Source organism: Lissotriton helveticus, chromosome 2_1 (genome assembly GCF_964261635.1).
Source record: "Lissotriton helveticus chromosome 2_1, aLisHel1.1, whole genome shotgun sequence".
In the NCBI taxonomy this organism is placed as follows: domain Eukaryota; kingdom Metazoa; phylum Chordata; class Amphibia; order Caudata; family Salamandridae; genus Lissotriton; species Lissotriton helveticus.
In genome coordinates this window covers 86,935,416-86,951,085 of record NC_136059.1, presented here as the reverse complement: position 1 = coordinate 86,951,085, position 15,670 = coordinate 86,935,416, and the positions used below count along the sequence as shown (strand labels likewise).

At 44.1% G+C, this 15,670-nt stretch overlaps 1 protein-coding gene across 1 annotated transcript in view; it reads left to right on the top strand.

Moving 5' to 3' along the window:
- The window catches only part of DYSF (dysferlin), a 1,004,398-nt gene that overhangs the window by 678,628 nt on the left and 310,100 nt on the right, over window positions 1-15,670 (top strand). Inside the window, exons 33-34 of the mRNA XM_078674496.1 lie at window positions 7,698-7,879; window positions 11,227-11,367. Coding sequence (XP_078530622.1) covers window positions 7,698-7,879; window positions 11,227-11,367 — 323 coding nt within the window. The remainder of the gene's footprint in view (window positions 1-7,697; window positions 7,880-11,226; window positions 11,368-15,670) is intronic.

The following is a 15,670-nucleotide window of genomic DNA, read 5'->3' as shown; positions in this document are numbered from 1 at the left end:
AATGCCAGAAACCGGTCCTCGAAGCTTGTTTCCGGTCCAGGGAAGACATTACTTGGCAGTTCGGGCTGGACTGTTCCCATGAGGCACAGGGTCAGACTGATTTGCATATGGCCATGTCAGAACTGGGGTGCCAGAGTGGGCTAAAGAGCGGTGAAGGATTAAACCCAGATCTTTTGACTGGGTGTGAGTGTTTGATTGATTCAGATGCTCCGTCCATCACCACCCCCTTTTGTACCGCTTTTGGCCACCATAAGTGTGGCAGGGTATGCTCAGACGTGAGTCCCTTGCTCACTTTGCCACTGGATTCAAGCAAGCCGGGCTGAAGACGGCTGGAATGCCAGAAACCGTTCCTCGGAAGCTTGTTTCCTGCGCCACATTATACCTGTGTCAGGTATAATGTATGCAGGGTGGGGGTTCCCCAGCACAAAGCCTTGTATAAGTGGCGCATTGAAATCTATCAGATTTTAGTGCGCCACTTCTAGGACGCCATTGAGTCAATATCTTACGCCTGCCTCATGGCAGGCGTAAGGAGTGACGAACACATTGCTAGAGTTGCATCTGTTTTCAGTCACACCCCAGCAATGAGTCACTTTTGCACCTACAGATACCTCTGACGTATCTGTAACTTCTTGCGACATGATGCGTCATACAGTAAATATGACGCATCCATCATGTCGCAAGGAGGGCGCACTGAGACGTGACGCATCGCTGTTTTCACGCAGCGATGTGTCACTTCTCATAAATAAGACCCTCTGTTGGGCTATTGAAGGAGTATGTCAACGACAGAGGGGGAGTAGGCTCAGTTGTCGACACATTGTCAAACCACCCAACTTTTAGTCAGACAGACGAAAGGTGACTTTGACAGAGAGAGCTCACATCCCCGTTTTTAAGCAGTTTTATTTAGCATGAACTCGACACATGGGAATTAGAGCGCTTTATACGAGCAACAGATTGAATTGCACAAGGTCAGATACATTTTTTTTTAGGCACACAGGAGGCAAAGTGATTTCCCCAGAATCACAGGACGTCCAACCGACGTCGGGACTCAAACCTGGCTCCCCAGTTACAAAGTTGGCAGCTCTGGCCATTTGGCCACGACGCAGTACAACCTTCTCTTCCAAACTCTACATCAGCACTTGTATCTGAAATGAGGAAATATTGGCTTTTGCTGATTTTTCCAATTTTTCTTTTTTTTAAATTAGCCTTGGAATAAAATTGATAAAATATTGGCTAGGTGGCAACCCTCATAAAGCATCTCGAATGAGGGGATGAAGACATCCTTTGTGCCAAATTCTGTTTGTTTGAATAGTTTGGTTTTAGGGCAAGAGTGCTCGCTCACTTGATTTGCGTGTTTATTATTCTCTGTTGAGCATTTGTACAATAAATGTCAAGCAAGCAAGCCTCTTGCATGGAGGCAGCCTCTATCCTAGTAAGGCGTTTAAAATGTGATTAACATCACAGTTTACTAATATGTGATGATGCTCGGGGTGGTCCCTCCATAGGAGCGGTGAAGCCCCTCCCCCCCGATTTTATTGATAGTTTATTTTACTCTCTGCTGAGGGAGTGTGGGGGTGGGCCATTGTATCATTACTGCGGATTGGCAGGAATGGGGAGTGACCACTTAAGTTTGCAGTGCGCATGTAGGTTTGGCCGGCTATCTTACTACAGGAAGCCCGACATTCGAAAATCAAACCTCTCCAACCCAGCTGTCTTTGACCTAGCCAGCCAGCCTGCTCCAGCCAATCCAGATACTTCACTCATGCTGCTTAACTGCATGAAAGCAGCGTCTGGATTGGATAAGGTAGTTGACGGTGAGTCTGGAGCGAGGGATTGGAGAACACCGAGGTGCCCCTTCCTGCACAAAAACATTTGTGCCAACAACACATGGCACCAGGGTGCCTGCGTTGGCGCATGGCTGCTAATTGTGTACCAAAGGGGGGTGGTGAAAGGAATGCACCGTATCTTGTAAATACAGTGCATTTCTGTCCTTTCAAATTGGTGTCGGACGGCACAACAAAATGACTTGCAGCACTGCTGTACGGCAATTCTTTGCAAATATGCCCCCAGGTGCCTAATTTGTGCCTGTGTTTGCAAGTGGTGAGCACTGGCACTCATTTTTGGGGACCAGCATTTATATCTCATCATCAGACTTCAACCCAGAGCAAGAAAGAGAAAGGGAGAAATGGAAAAAGAAAGGGAGAAATGGAAAAAGAAAGGCAGAGATGGAAAAAGAAAGAGAAAGATAGCAAAACAGTGACAAAGGGAGTATGCACAGGTGAAGAGTGAAATAAGGGGCCAGAGTGTGCAATGGTGGAAGAAAGTGCATGAAATGGACTCAAGGCTAAGCAGCCTTGGTGTTCAGCAATCCCAGCATTCCGTAGGGTACCTAAGAAAAACGCTGTATTTTTTTTTTTTAAAGTTAAGCACTAAATAGACTTTTGAATTATGCCGAACTATACACGGCACATGACAATGAAAACACAAACACATAAGAAGTAGTGGAGTCCTTCCAGTCCAGCTTTGATGGGGTGGTGGAGGACCAGGAATAACCCTGGGAAGACCACACTCGGGCACCAGACGTGGCACATACACTGAACATCAGGCATCCAACCCTGACCTCCTATCCACCTAGGCTGTTCCGAGATCTACTGCAGGTTGTAGTTAACTAAAAGAGAAGCACCAGGATGGTGCTGATTAGCAGCTGAAACCAGTAGCGGCTGGTGTGAGGGAAATGTGGTGAGGCAGCGCAGGGTGTCAGCGCGAGGGGGATGAAATAATTAAAAAAAAAAAAACATACCTGCCGGTCTTCTGCTCGCTGCTCTGCTCCCAGGACTTTTCCTCTGGGCACAGGCTGAAGCTCCCAGCTTCCCCGGCGGCCAATCCCAACGCTGCTCTCACCATGAGAGATGCCATTTTGGGGCAGTGCGCTCTCTAGTCTTTACAATTTCCTGATAGACCCGGATGCCCTGCTTCATTCCATTTAATGAGCAAGTGGATATCCATTCCTAATATTCAATCAGGATTTGAATTTTGAGAGACACTTATCTAGGCAAAGTGTTTATTGAACAACCCCAGGTGTTTGGTTGGACTGAGAGCAGGGCTACATATTTTTAAAAGTAGTACATAAGACAGGGATCCACACCATTATCTTTTCTGGGCACAGCAGGAAGTGCAAACGCTTTTCCCTGTGATCCCTTGTGAAGCTCCCAAATTTGGGTGAGCCCTCCCTCTAGACTCCAAATTTGATTGCAGCTTTATTGTTCTTTATTTGGATGGAAGTGTTTTTCTCAATTCAGCACTCTAGCTCATAGGCGCGGGAAGAAGTCGTGCAGGAGTGCTGCAGCTCCCCCAAAATAACCATGAAATGACTTCTGAAAATTGTTCCGGCACCGCTAGCTGACCGCAAGATCAAAACCAGTAGCTTTTTGTTTGGATAATATGAAAATAATTACAAATTGAAGTCTGTGGAAATAGAGTTCTGAAGGTGAATGAAGTTAAGAGGTCTTTACATTTTGTATTTATCTTGTCACATTTGCTGTGTGTTCAAAGAAAGAGGTTAAATGACTGACTACGGGGAGAGGAGTTAGCCTAACGGCTCAGGCGCTCGACCTTGGACCTGGGGATCTGGGTTCGAGTCTCAGTAACGATGCCAAAATCTCCTGTGATTCTGGGCAAATCACTTAATCTCCCCGTGCCTAAAAATGAAAGTGTGTGTCCTCATGTAAAATGTAACTTGTGCTATGTAAAGCGCTCTGATACCTGATTCGGTTCAGGTCTAGTTCGCGCTATATAAAACTCTACAAAAAAAAAAAAACTATGTCTTATGACATGGAGATTGGAGTTACTATTTTCTCTGACTTCATTGTTACAGTTTGTAAAGTGAACTCTGCGACAATCCTGCTGGGATACAGGGAGTTAGAAAGGAAGGCAGTAGGATGTCAATTTTATTCTAACACACATCAGCATTTAAATACCTGTAAATGAACTGTACAAATAGTTCAATATATATTACCCTTTAGGAAAGCACACAAGGCACATTAGTTTTCTGATTCTCAGTTGTGATGGAAACAAAGATTTTAATAGGATCAAAACAAATCAAGATGCTTTAGTTGGTGATGCACAGATGATTACCATTTGGTTGATCCCAATTCCCATATATTATTGTATATAAACAGTTTAATGTGTAAAACTGCATGCCTGTGCAAATTTAGAGGTCATTTCAATAAAAATATGCTGTCTGTGAAGGATAGTGTGCCACCACACCGTGCTTTAGTAATATATTTGCAACAGTGCTCTCAAAAATGGAATCCAGAAGGCGATAGCCGGCCACCTCTCTCTGATAGCGGGCCGCCGCCCAGAGATAGTCCTGCTCAGTCCACGCTTTCACCATATCCATAGGCCCCTCTGTTGACCTGTAGCCAAGTGAAGCCATCCAAGGTGATGTCTGGTCAGTATTTTACATTCTTAAGTGATAATCATTCACTAAGACTATTTTTAATTATCTTTCCTGAATTCTCTCCTGCAGCTTCTAGAATCCTGCCCCACTTTGTTGATTAATAGGATGGATATTTTATTATCAACCCCCTGTCGCCAAGATTTTTGTTATATTAAATTTGCCTACTTATTAACGTTTTTATTGTTTTATTTATTGGCTGATTTATTTTTTCTAAACTGTTACAGCAGTTTTGTTGGCTGAACAGTGCTGCCCCATTCTTTTCAAGCACAGCCTTTTGATTATCTTGGTACTCAGCAAGGGCTGGGGTAGGACCCATTGGTCCCAGTTACCAAGATCACAGGAGACAGATTTTTGCAAACGTCCTTGTTTTCGCAATGGTGCTGGCACAATTTTCAGAGTGGGGGTGCTGCCATTAATGTTATATCACTAAAGTCATAGGGTTTGTGAAAAATCAAAGCTTCACATAAGAAATAAGAGCAGCAAATGTGCCACGTCAGTTCAGCAGGAGGGTGGTAAGGGGTGCATTTTTGGAGCACTGGCAAAGTAGCACGCTGTCATTTACAGACAGAACATTTTCTGTTGAAGTGGCCACAAAATTTCATAGATATGCAGTTTTAATGATAAAACTATATAGCGCACAATGGTGTGTGCTAATTGGGTCTCAGCAACTGTTTATCATTTGCACAAAGTAAAGTGTCATGTACGCCATTTTCCTTTATACACCTATACTCGCGCCTGAGAGCGTAGAGTATAGATGACACTGTCCGTCTTCCATTGGGGTTTATTACTTGGTGGCCTTTTTTTTTTAGTTTTATGTAGCGCAAACTCGACCCGAAGGTATCAGGGCGCTTTACAGGAGCACCAGCTGCATTATAGACGGACACATTTTTACAGGCACAGGGAGATGACGTAATTTCCCAGAATCACAGGATGCTTGAGCCTCCCGCCAAGACTCGAACCCGGTTCCCCAGCTTCAAGGCCATCGCTCTGGCCTTTACACCACATCCTCTACCTCGAGTTGTCTTATTCCAGATCAACCACTTTCTTGCATCCTTTGACCCTGCCCGGTCTAGCAGGAATGCCCAATGTTGGCCAAAGCGGCCCTGATTCATAACGGAATATACTCTTATCCAAATTTTGTAAATATTCATATAATAAATTAAAATGTAACTTTTTTTTTTTTTTTAGTTAGTGGTTGATCTGAAAATCTGGCATTAGCACAAACCCTCCTAGACCTATGCTGGACCCCCTTGAGACCTTACTCATACTTTCTCCTCTGTAGTTTTCCAGCCTTTACGGTACATTTGCCCGCTCCAGGACTCCTGCTAAGAAGTTATTTCATGCTTTCAGTCCTGCGTGAAACAGATTTCTTACCCCTGTGTGCCCTTCACGCTCATTTTCCAACGTCAAATGCTGGCTCTCGACAGATATTACCCAGGAGAATTAAGTTGCCTGGATAGATCCACACTTTACTCAAAAAATAAAAATATAACGTATGTAAACACAGGTAGGCTGTTTTGTAATAATGTCATGGGCTCCGCCCTTCACCGACAGATATGAAAGAAAGACTTGACAAGTTTGTTTTATTCACAGTAGGGCGGAAATAAGATTTACGTTGAAAGATGTTGTGAAATTGCATGTTAAAGAGGTACAGACTGTTTTTCCAAATACAGACCCCGAATAGCATATGTTGTATATCTAAACAACGCACACAATCTTGACATGACATTTTACACATGTATAATATTTTTTACATCCCTCTTATGGGGCAGGCACCGTCCTGCAGCCAAGGAACAGTGGCCTAAACGATAATGTAAGCACATGACCTCCCGTTGAAGACATAGTTGTCTGATCATCACACCCCTAAACATTGCACCTTGCAGAGGGCCAGACAGTCTGGACCACTTGCAGCAGCCCCCACCCCCCTCCCCCACCACCCAGCCCCTGTGCCCAACTCAAACCTTCATGAGGAGGGTTCAGATACATCAGATGAAAGTTTGCTAGCTCATAAAAGATGTCTGTCTGAGGGCTGCGGAAGGGCGATCCATGCCTTGGCCGCAAGGAAGGAGAAGGTGCGGCCTCCCGATCTAGGGCCTTATTTATGAGGCTGTGCGTCACTTTTACACCGCTGGTGCGCCACTTTTTGTGACGCACCAGTGGCATAAAAAATGTGCCTTGGTGCACCATATTTACAAAGTGACGCATCTAGGTAGATGCGTCACTTTGTAAACTCCTGCGCCACATTATACCTGCGCCAGGTATAATGTATGCAGGGGGGCGTACTGATGCACGAAATGGTCATAGAAGTGACGCAGTGAAATCTATAAGATTTCATTGCATCACTTCTAGGACGCAAATGCGTCAATATCTTACGCCTGCCTCAAAGCAGGCGTAAGACTGACGCAGGCCCTTTCACATGGGGCTTGCCCCATGTGAAAGGACACATTGCTGGATTTGTGTCACTTTTGTGACACACCTCAGCAATGCGTCACTTTTGCGCCATACAGATACGTCAGAAATACTGACGTATCTGTAACTCTTTGCGGTATGATGCGTCATACAGTAAAATATGACGCATCAATCATGTCGCAAGGAGGGTGCACTGAGAAGTGACGCATCGCTGCTTTCATGCAGCGATGCGTCACTTCTCATAAATGAGGCCCCAAGTCTTTCTGGTGCGGGGGACCACGGCATAGGAGTGCTGGGCTGATCGTAGGGTCCTTTGGGGTGCGTAGAATTTGAGTCGCCTGTTCAGGTATGCTGGTCCGGTGCCATGGAGGGCCTTGTGTGCGTGGGTGAGTATTTTGAAAGTGATTCTCGCCTTGACGGGGAGCCAGTGGAGTGTGCGCAGGTGCTGGGAGATGTGGCAGTGTTTTGGCAGGTTAAGGACTAGTCTTGCCGTGGCGTTCTGGATGTTCTGTAGCTTGTGGGTGAGGTTTTTGTGTATTCCGGCGTAGAGTGCGTTGCCATTGTCGAGTCTGCTGGTGACCAGGGCATGAGTGATGGTCTTTCAGTGTTTGGGGGGGAGGGAGGGGTGCGGTGGAGAGGTACGGTTGGGTACTCGCTACTACAAATGAATTGTCCCTTTTGCACATGACTTTCTCTGGATTTTTGTCATTCATTTTGCATGAGTGATCTGACCCATATGTCTTGTAAATCGAGTTTATATTTGTACTTTACCTTTCCTGCCATAATTCAATTGCACATACAGGTAACATATGTTTGTTTTTCTCTTCTGCAGACCCGTACGCAATTGTCTCTTTTCTCCACCAGAGTCAGAAAACCGTCGTAATCAGAGGAACTCTGAATCCAACATGGGATCAAACGCTCATATTCTACGAAATTGAAATCTTTGGAGCTCCTAAAAATATCGCTGAAAATCCTCCCGACATAGTGGTGGAAATATACGACCAAGATACATATGTACGTATTTGGGAACACAGTGTAAATTATTTATTTTTTATTGATTTCTAGTTAAACTACAAAGTTACCCATATTTGTTACCAAAAAAGGAGATGATAATAACCTGGTATTTGTAAAGCACAAACCAATCACCCATAAGGGTCTCAAGGCGCTGGGTGCCGATGGGGAGATGAAGTGAGCTATTGCCCAGAGTCACATGGTGCTGAGCTGATCTGCCTCTGGGACTCGAACCCTGAGCCCCACGCTCTAGGAGGCAGTTGCCCTGGCTGCTGCGCCACACATCTCCCAGATGATGCTACTTATGTAAAGATTTGAATACTAAGGGTGGTCACTGAAGAAAACATCTTCTATTCCACTTTCTAAAATGGGGTCTGCAGATGGAGCCCTACCCCAGTGAACAGTGTTTGGCATGCTTAAGGGACATCTTAGGATAAGGTAAATGTATTACAATTCTGTGCCTTGGAACATAACATGTGTATTTGTAAGGTGCACGTTCATCCCCAAAGGGGCATAAAGGAGCTGAATAACAGATGTTTATTGACACTCAACTCAATGGTACTCATTTTATCGACCTCAGAAAGGCTGAGTGGACCTGCTGGGAGTTGAACCTGTGATCATGAGGGCTAAGACAGGCCCCTGCTTTGGATGCTTTAGTCCACTGAACCACCAGACCCGGCTGGAAGTCATGTTAGATGAACAAGCACCTTTTAGACCCTTAGATACCAACACAGATGATTGTTGAAGAAAGCTACTTACCTAGAAGCAAAGATCTGCATTAGTGGCGAAGGCCACTGCTCTCATTGAATTGACATTCGCGCCCTGGTTGTTTGATGCTGATGAAGCTTCACTTGACTCTGCAATTCAAATGTTTTTGAGATAAGGTGCTGCCGCATCGGCGCTTGCATTAAAGCACCCCTTTGACTCTTGTTTCCTTGCATAGCAGTCTGTAATCAAGCATCAGTCTTCTTTCTCTTCCTAGCATAACTTGTCTCAGTTTTCTCATTTGCACACTTGGAGTGTCACCCACACCCTGATATTTGTATTTGGTATGTGTAAAACGCACAACTTATCCCCAGAGGGATATCCGGGAGCAAGTCTGAGTCAATAACGGGTTCCTGGTTAAGTGGATATAGCCATGTCTTCAATTTTTTTCTAAACATCAGCAAATCTGACACCGTAGATAGATCCTGAGGGAGCCTATTCCTATGAGCGGCGGTTAAGTTAAAAGAGCATCCACCAAAACAGGATTTTTAAATTCTTTTACAGAATATCAAGGCCTTGACGGCTGATCTCAAATTTTGAGTTGTTTTTTTCAGTTTGACTTTATATACCAACAACCTAGGGCCATTACCATGAAGTGCCCTATGCTTGTCGCACAATAACTTAAAGATAGCTCTTTTACGAACTGGTAGCTAATGAAGCTAGTTCTCTTTTCATACGTTGCAAACAAGTTTGGTAGCTGTATTTTAAATCACTGAGAACAAATAATCGGCTATGCCAACATATAATGCATTTCCATAGTCGATCCTACCCAGGATTAAAGCTTGTTCCTTCTCCAAGCTACTGGGATCCATTGGAACAATTTCCGGAGGATACATAGCAGTCCGAAACATGTCCCTCGAACCCTAGTTCCTTGTTCTTGTAGGAATAGAGTATTATCAGTGAGAAAAGCCACATTTTAAACCACTTTTTTGGGTGTCAGTGTGGGGTCTAGCATGGCTGGCCACCATGAGTCAGTCCAAAAATGTTCAGCATCTCCAAACAATAATATTTTGTATTTATCTTTATTTAATTTCAGACAGTGGAGATGCAGCCTCCCAGCCACCTCAGAAGACACTCGACTAGATTATCCCTAGTTTCATCACACTTATCACCTTGCACCAACCCAAGAATTTCATAGGGCATGGTCGATCTTACAAAAGTGGGTTGTGTTTATAAGTGGAGGCTGCTCATTGTAGGCCCTAAGAAGAGTATCTCCTGGTGAAATGTAGGTGACAAAGTCGTGTAGAATTCCATCTCATGAGCACCTCAATTTTGTGGGTTAGAGATTTTATGTTTATTCCTCGATAAGGAAGGTAAATGTCTTAGAGAGCTGGAATTTAGTCATCCTATCCCTATATTGGCATGAAACCCCGAAGACATTCTTACCAATTCTGTCAACATTATGGTGGCGTGTGCCATTTTACCCTTATGAAAACATAGACCAACTACATAGCTGTAAAGACAACCATATGGAAATTATGAAATTATGAAAATGTGTCATACCTCAAAACAGGCAGACCCTGGAAGGTGTCAAAACATGTCCCACTCAGCCTCAAGAGCTGTGTCAAACTCCTCCGTTTGCGATCCCATATTCCACGCAGTCCAGCCCTTTTCCCTTACGCTAACCCTTCCAACCCTCACATCTCATCTGGCCTCCTCGCGTAAGTATTCTGCCCAGCCTTTCAATGCTGTTCTACCCACTCTTCCCCTGCCCAGCAGGGTTGCAAGGGGTGAGGAAGGCTAGACTGCAGTCAGAGTGAACTGCTTGACTGTGAGGAGTTTAGAGATAGAATCATACCAGATGGGAGTGGATGTACAAACACAGGTAAGCAAAAACAATCTATTAGAAAAGGCAGAGAACACAGGAAAAAGATCAACATGCGAAACAAAATGGCGCCGGCATGAGCCTGGTATGGGTTGGCCAGACTTCTCTGCAGTTGTCTGCGGCAACAGGACTGCGATGAGCAGCCCTTTTCATCGTTATCTTCCAGAAGAGGCCATCTGTAATCAATGAGAAATGATATTTCATCAAAAATTCAAAGAGTTTGCATGCTATTGCATCAATGAACACATGGTTGTCGGAGCGTGTCACATGTAGTAGGGTCACAAAAGCATTACTACCGCAGACTAATACAGTCCCCTTTCTAGCCCTACTAAGGTCACCAGGGATCCTGGCAATGTCTTGAGGCTACTAAATACCTTCCTGATATCTGGAGGAGGGGATGGTTCTGTGGGATGAAGAGCCCTGAGGCAGCTCTCATTGGGACTCTCTTGCGATGGAGACAGGTCTTTACAGTAGGCCTGGACCGACTACTAGGAAAGGGTGACGCGGTCGCTACATTTTGCTCTTTGATGTTATTTTCCCCAGTTGACACAGGCTGACACTTCTGCATTAATCTGAGAGCACACATGGTATGTTTATAATAATACTATGTGGAGGGGTTGTGAGAATGAAGTGAGAGTGGTGTGCACTGGGTGATCAGTGCACCTTTCTTAAGTGCCTGGTGTTCCCTTTGAGCACTATTTCTTTTTAGAGCTTTGTCTTACGTCGAATGGATGTATTTATGCCCATTGTTATATTTTAGGGTGCGGACGAATACATGGGTCGCTGCATTTGTAAGCCCAGTCTGGAGCGAGCACCCCGACTCTCGTGGCACTCGGTGGTGAAGGGAAACAAACGTGCTGGAGAACTCCTGGCAGCCTTTGAGCTCATTCAGAGAGAGAAGGTCAGTAAATATGCAGAATGTATTGCATAATGTATGCATCTTGGATTACTTGACCAGTGTGACTGGAGTGTTCTGAAAGAACCAGTGTGGTAGTAGCATTTACCTATACAGTGTTATTAAGCTCTAACTTGTGTATTGGGACAGGCTTTATGGCACCAAAGAGCGTATGTATTCCCATTTTAAACTTAAATATTGACAGATAAAATATTTTAAATGAATACGTTTTATTTCTGTATACCATGGGACTTGCAAAAGACATGTTCAACAGAAGATTTATTCTTTACAAATACGTTGATTAAGTAGGTGGTTGAGGACACCTACCTGGGATATAGTGAATTACTTCTTTTCAGAGATAGATCAAGGCTACATCCCTATGGCATTCAGGAGTTTGGACCTGCTGTGACCCTCCATGGGTCACTGCTGAGCAGGAATAGATTCCCACCAAGATGCACCTGCTGCAAAAGCCATAGTTGTACAGAGACATTTAACCAATCCCATGAGGACCATTTTTCACACAGTAAAGCCTAAAGCTGGACCTGGAATAAAAAACGACAGCTCTATCACAATCTGCTTTTTGCATACCCAGATGTTTCTTCATTTTATATAGGTACATCTCTGGCATATTGTGCCCTCTGGCAGTGAGAGGCTGCTAAAATCTTCCACCTGCAGGTGCTCTACCACCAGGGCAATTCTGAGTGATTGGCATATTTGATTTTGATATAAGTTCACAATAAAGATTATGTAGAAACAGAGCAAATGGCATAAAGGTCAAATACCCAATGTGGGACACAGTGTGTGCCGATGCCACCCACGCGTAATTGCAAACAAGGTTAAAGTTAAGAAGCCAAATTGGGACAAGCCGTGTCCATATGCACCCCACAGGAGCAATTCAAACATTGTAAAAGGGTGCCAGGCAGCCCATGACACTACAGGCAAAGATTCCGTGTAAACGCCTCGAGTGGACCGGGTTTGACATGTTGGGGCCTTCATCTGACATTGAGTCAAGCAACTGTACCATGTGCTTTCCACCCACAAGTCCTAGTTAAATAATGGTCAGAAGTGAAACATGATTGTAATTCTAACTTGCATGGTTTAGTAGTAATGGGGACAGCAAGTGTTTTTACTACATATGCCTTTGGCAGCTTAAAATGGGCAAAACAACAAGGGCTTATGTTTACTTCAGGCTTGACCACTTAGAAGTTGAATTCATGAGGTATATTACTAATTTGAGGACTTAATTGGCAACGTTAGATTTTTAGTGCAAATGTCACAAAAATGCATTCTAGAAATGATGTTAAACATTGCCTTTTAGAGACTGGGGCTAAAAGTCGTTAGCCCTGATGGATGTCACCTGCAGTGACTTTAGTTACGTTTTTCTCCTGCCCAGAGCCCTGGGAGTAGATGTGAACTTCCTACAGGACTAGTGCTCTCCCTAAAGACAAAGGGACCTTTGCCTGTCTGACTCCTCTGGCTGAAATGACTGAAAGAACCTGTACCATACACAAACAACTCAGGCCTCCAGCCATTCCCACTCACAAGTCAACAGAAGGACACAGCAGGGAAGGGACCCTAAAGACAATATGTGTATCTCAGGTACCTCACTCCATGGGACAGACAATAGCCAAGCGAGCAGGATGGTGGTCTTTTGCGAAACGGCTGTCCCTGATTTGCATAGACGGATTCAGATGCAGGCATGGAGAGCCCAGGCAAGCAAACTGTCCAGTGCCTCCCTTCCATTATCTTGGAAAACTAAGCATTGATAGAACCTGGGATAGCTTCTGCCAGAAAATGCAGATTGTGATGCAAAAGATAAGTGCTAATAGGTGCAGGACAGCAGAAACAGGTAGGAATCTTTGAATCTTGCCATGCTCAAGCATTTCAACTTCTAACAACCGGACACTTAGTTCCACCAAAATAGCCAAGAGCAGTAAAATGTGGCCCAGTGTTCTCCATAATATGAATCCACTGCGACCATGGATTTCATGTTTCTGCCCCGGAAAACTTTTGGAACCAAACGCCAAGGTTTGAGTTGGAAGGCAAATTTGGCGTCCTGAGCCTTGTGGAACCCAATTTGGCCACAGCGTCATGCCTTGCCATGCCGGAGGATTTTGACTTCTATAATAAAGACTAATCGGTCAGCCTGAAAAGGTGTCTAAGCTCCAGTCACCAGTGCCCCATACGATAACATTGACTTTTGGTACCGACTGTTTTCTATGGACACCCATTACTGTTTATCAAAAAGTCCATCTGTCCAAATTCTTTTAACTATTTCTTTTTCATTTCAGAGTCATTTTAACCAATTGAGTTAGTCTCTATTAAATTAGTTCTAGTATTTTATATGGTTTATTACATAACTTTAATGTTGTTTTGGGGCTGTTTAATAAAGCTCATGCCATTTCTCAGACAGAAACTTGCTACAATCTACTGAGTATAAGTCCAGGATTCTTCACAGAAACCTGCTTTGAGTTAAAGGTGCAAGATTGTTTAACTTTGTGGGAGTTCAGGCACAGCGCACAACAAGACTGAAGCCGTCTTCCCCCTACTTGTCATTCCCCTTTCCTGGAACAGGCTGAATGATTGGAGGGAGCAGACCTGTATCTTGCATAGCTTCATAGGTCTGTGAATGCATAAGAGGGACCTAATAGATTCTGTGAAGGGAATCAGAACCAAGACCCAACTCTCCACTCCAGCGCTTTAAGGCTCTGCAAACCCTTCACATAGAAGAACAGCGTGTGCCTTGGGCAGCAAACATCCAAGAGCCTCTCCACCATCCTGCAAATAGAATGGAAAGTTTAAAATATACATTAAAGAGATTTCTGTGCAACACTGAACTCAGGTTGTAGAAGAGCAATACAAATGACCCATTTTCTGGCTTCCAGTTTACAAAAAGAAGGCACACCACACTCTTAGTTGTCAGGATGCCCCATTCTCTGATGTTCAGCCAGGTGAGCCAGCCACACTCTGACTGATGCTTCAACTCTATATTGATCATGACCAGACCACGTCCTATGATGCAAAGGACTCTTTTCAAAAAGCCAGCACAAGTTGAAAGTGTCTTCCAATGGCAGTAATGCACACCTCAGTGTGTGTGTGATTATGAAACTAAGTGTAGAAATTGATCAAAATCCCTCCAAAGCAGTTTAGTGTGAAGTGCATTTTCATGTACATTGATAATGTATATGCACAGAGATTTTTAAATGGGAACTTCAGTTCTATGGTGGGCGCCAATATTGTCTTGTCCCGTAAAGCACATTTAGCTTCAGAGGGCAAGATTGCTCAGCAAGTTAAGCACTCAGGTGTATCCTAAAAATGACACATTCAAACCTTGGCTAGGGAAACTCAGCCTTTGGTCCTTCAGTGATTCATAAATGGAATAGCAGTAAATAGTATCATGGTAGGGGAGAGGTGTGGCGCCGTGGCCAGGGCGACTGACGCTGGAATCTAGGGATCACGGTTCGATCCCCGGCGCCGGCGGCAGGTTAGCCCAGCACCATGTGACTCTGGGCTCGCTTAATCTTCCCGACGGCGCCTAGAGACCCTAACGGGTGATTGTGCGCTTAACAAATGTGGATTATTATTATTATTATTGGTAAGACCTGTTCTTTATAATGCTTAGGAACAACAGAATCTGCAAAGTAAAGTGCTGTATAACTTTTTTATTATTCTCATAAACATGTTCATGTGGCCATTTAAGAGATATTAATTTGACATAGGCAAATAGAAATCTGTGAGAAAGGGATATTCAGCTATGTGTGTTTCCACTGTCCTTTTAAATTTGAAAGTTTGTAGTTCTCAGCTCTGCTGAGGTCACAGGAGAGGTTGTATTAGTGTAGTAGGCCTATCTTAAACATTAATTCCTATCTATTTGAAATGCTAACAAGAGGGCACAGGATAGTCCCTTGTTGCATATGGATCCTTTATGAATAAATGATCCCCATAGATACGTCCATGCCAGACAGCTCACTCTGTGCTAGATTCCGACAGCTCAGTTGATGAATAAAAAGGAATTGATAATAAAAGAAATAGCAAAATATTAAAACAAATAAATGCAACTTCAATTTTAATTCCAATCTGGGGTTTAAATGCAATCTGTAGATGCAATGTTTAATCAGATGCTAGTTATCTCTGATAATACAATAATACAATCAAGAGAGAGTCAGCCTCGAGTCATCCAGTCTGGATCCACTGGATTTACCTTTTCCTTAAAGGAGCTCTCTCTGGCTGAATGTTATTCAGTGACATGCTTCATCATCGAGTTCTTCCTGACCCACTGAGGGTCGGGGCACGCTGCGACCTCTTTCCT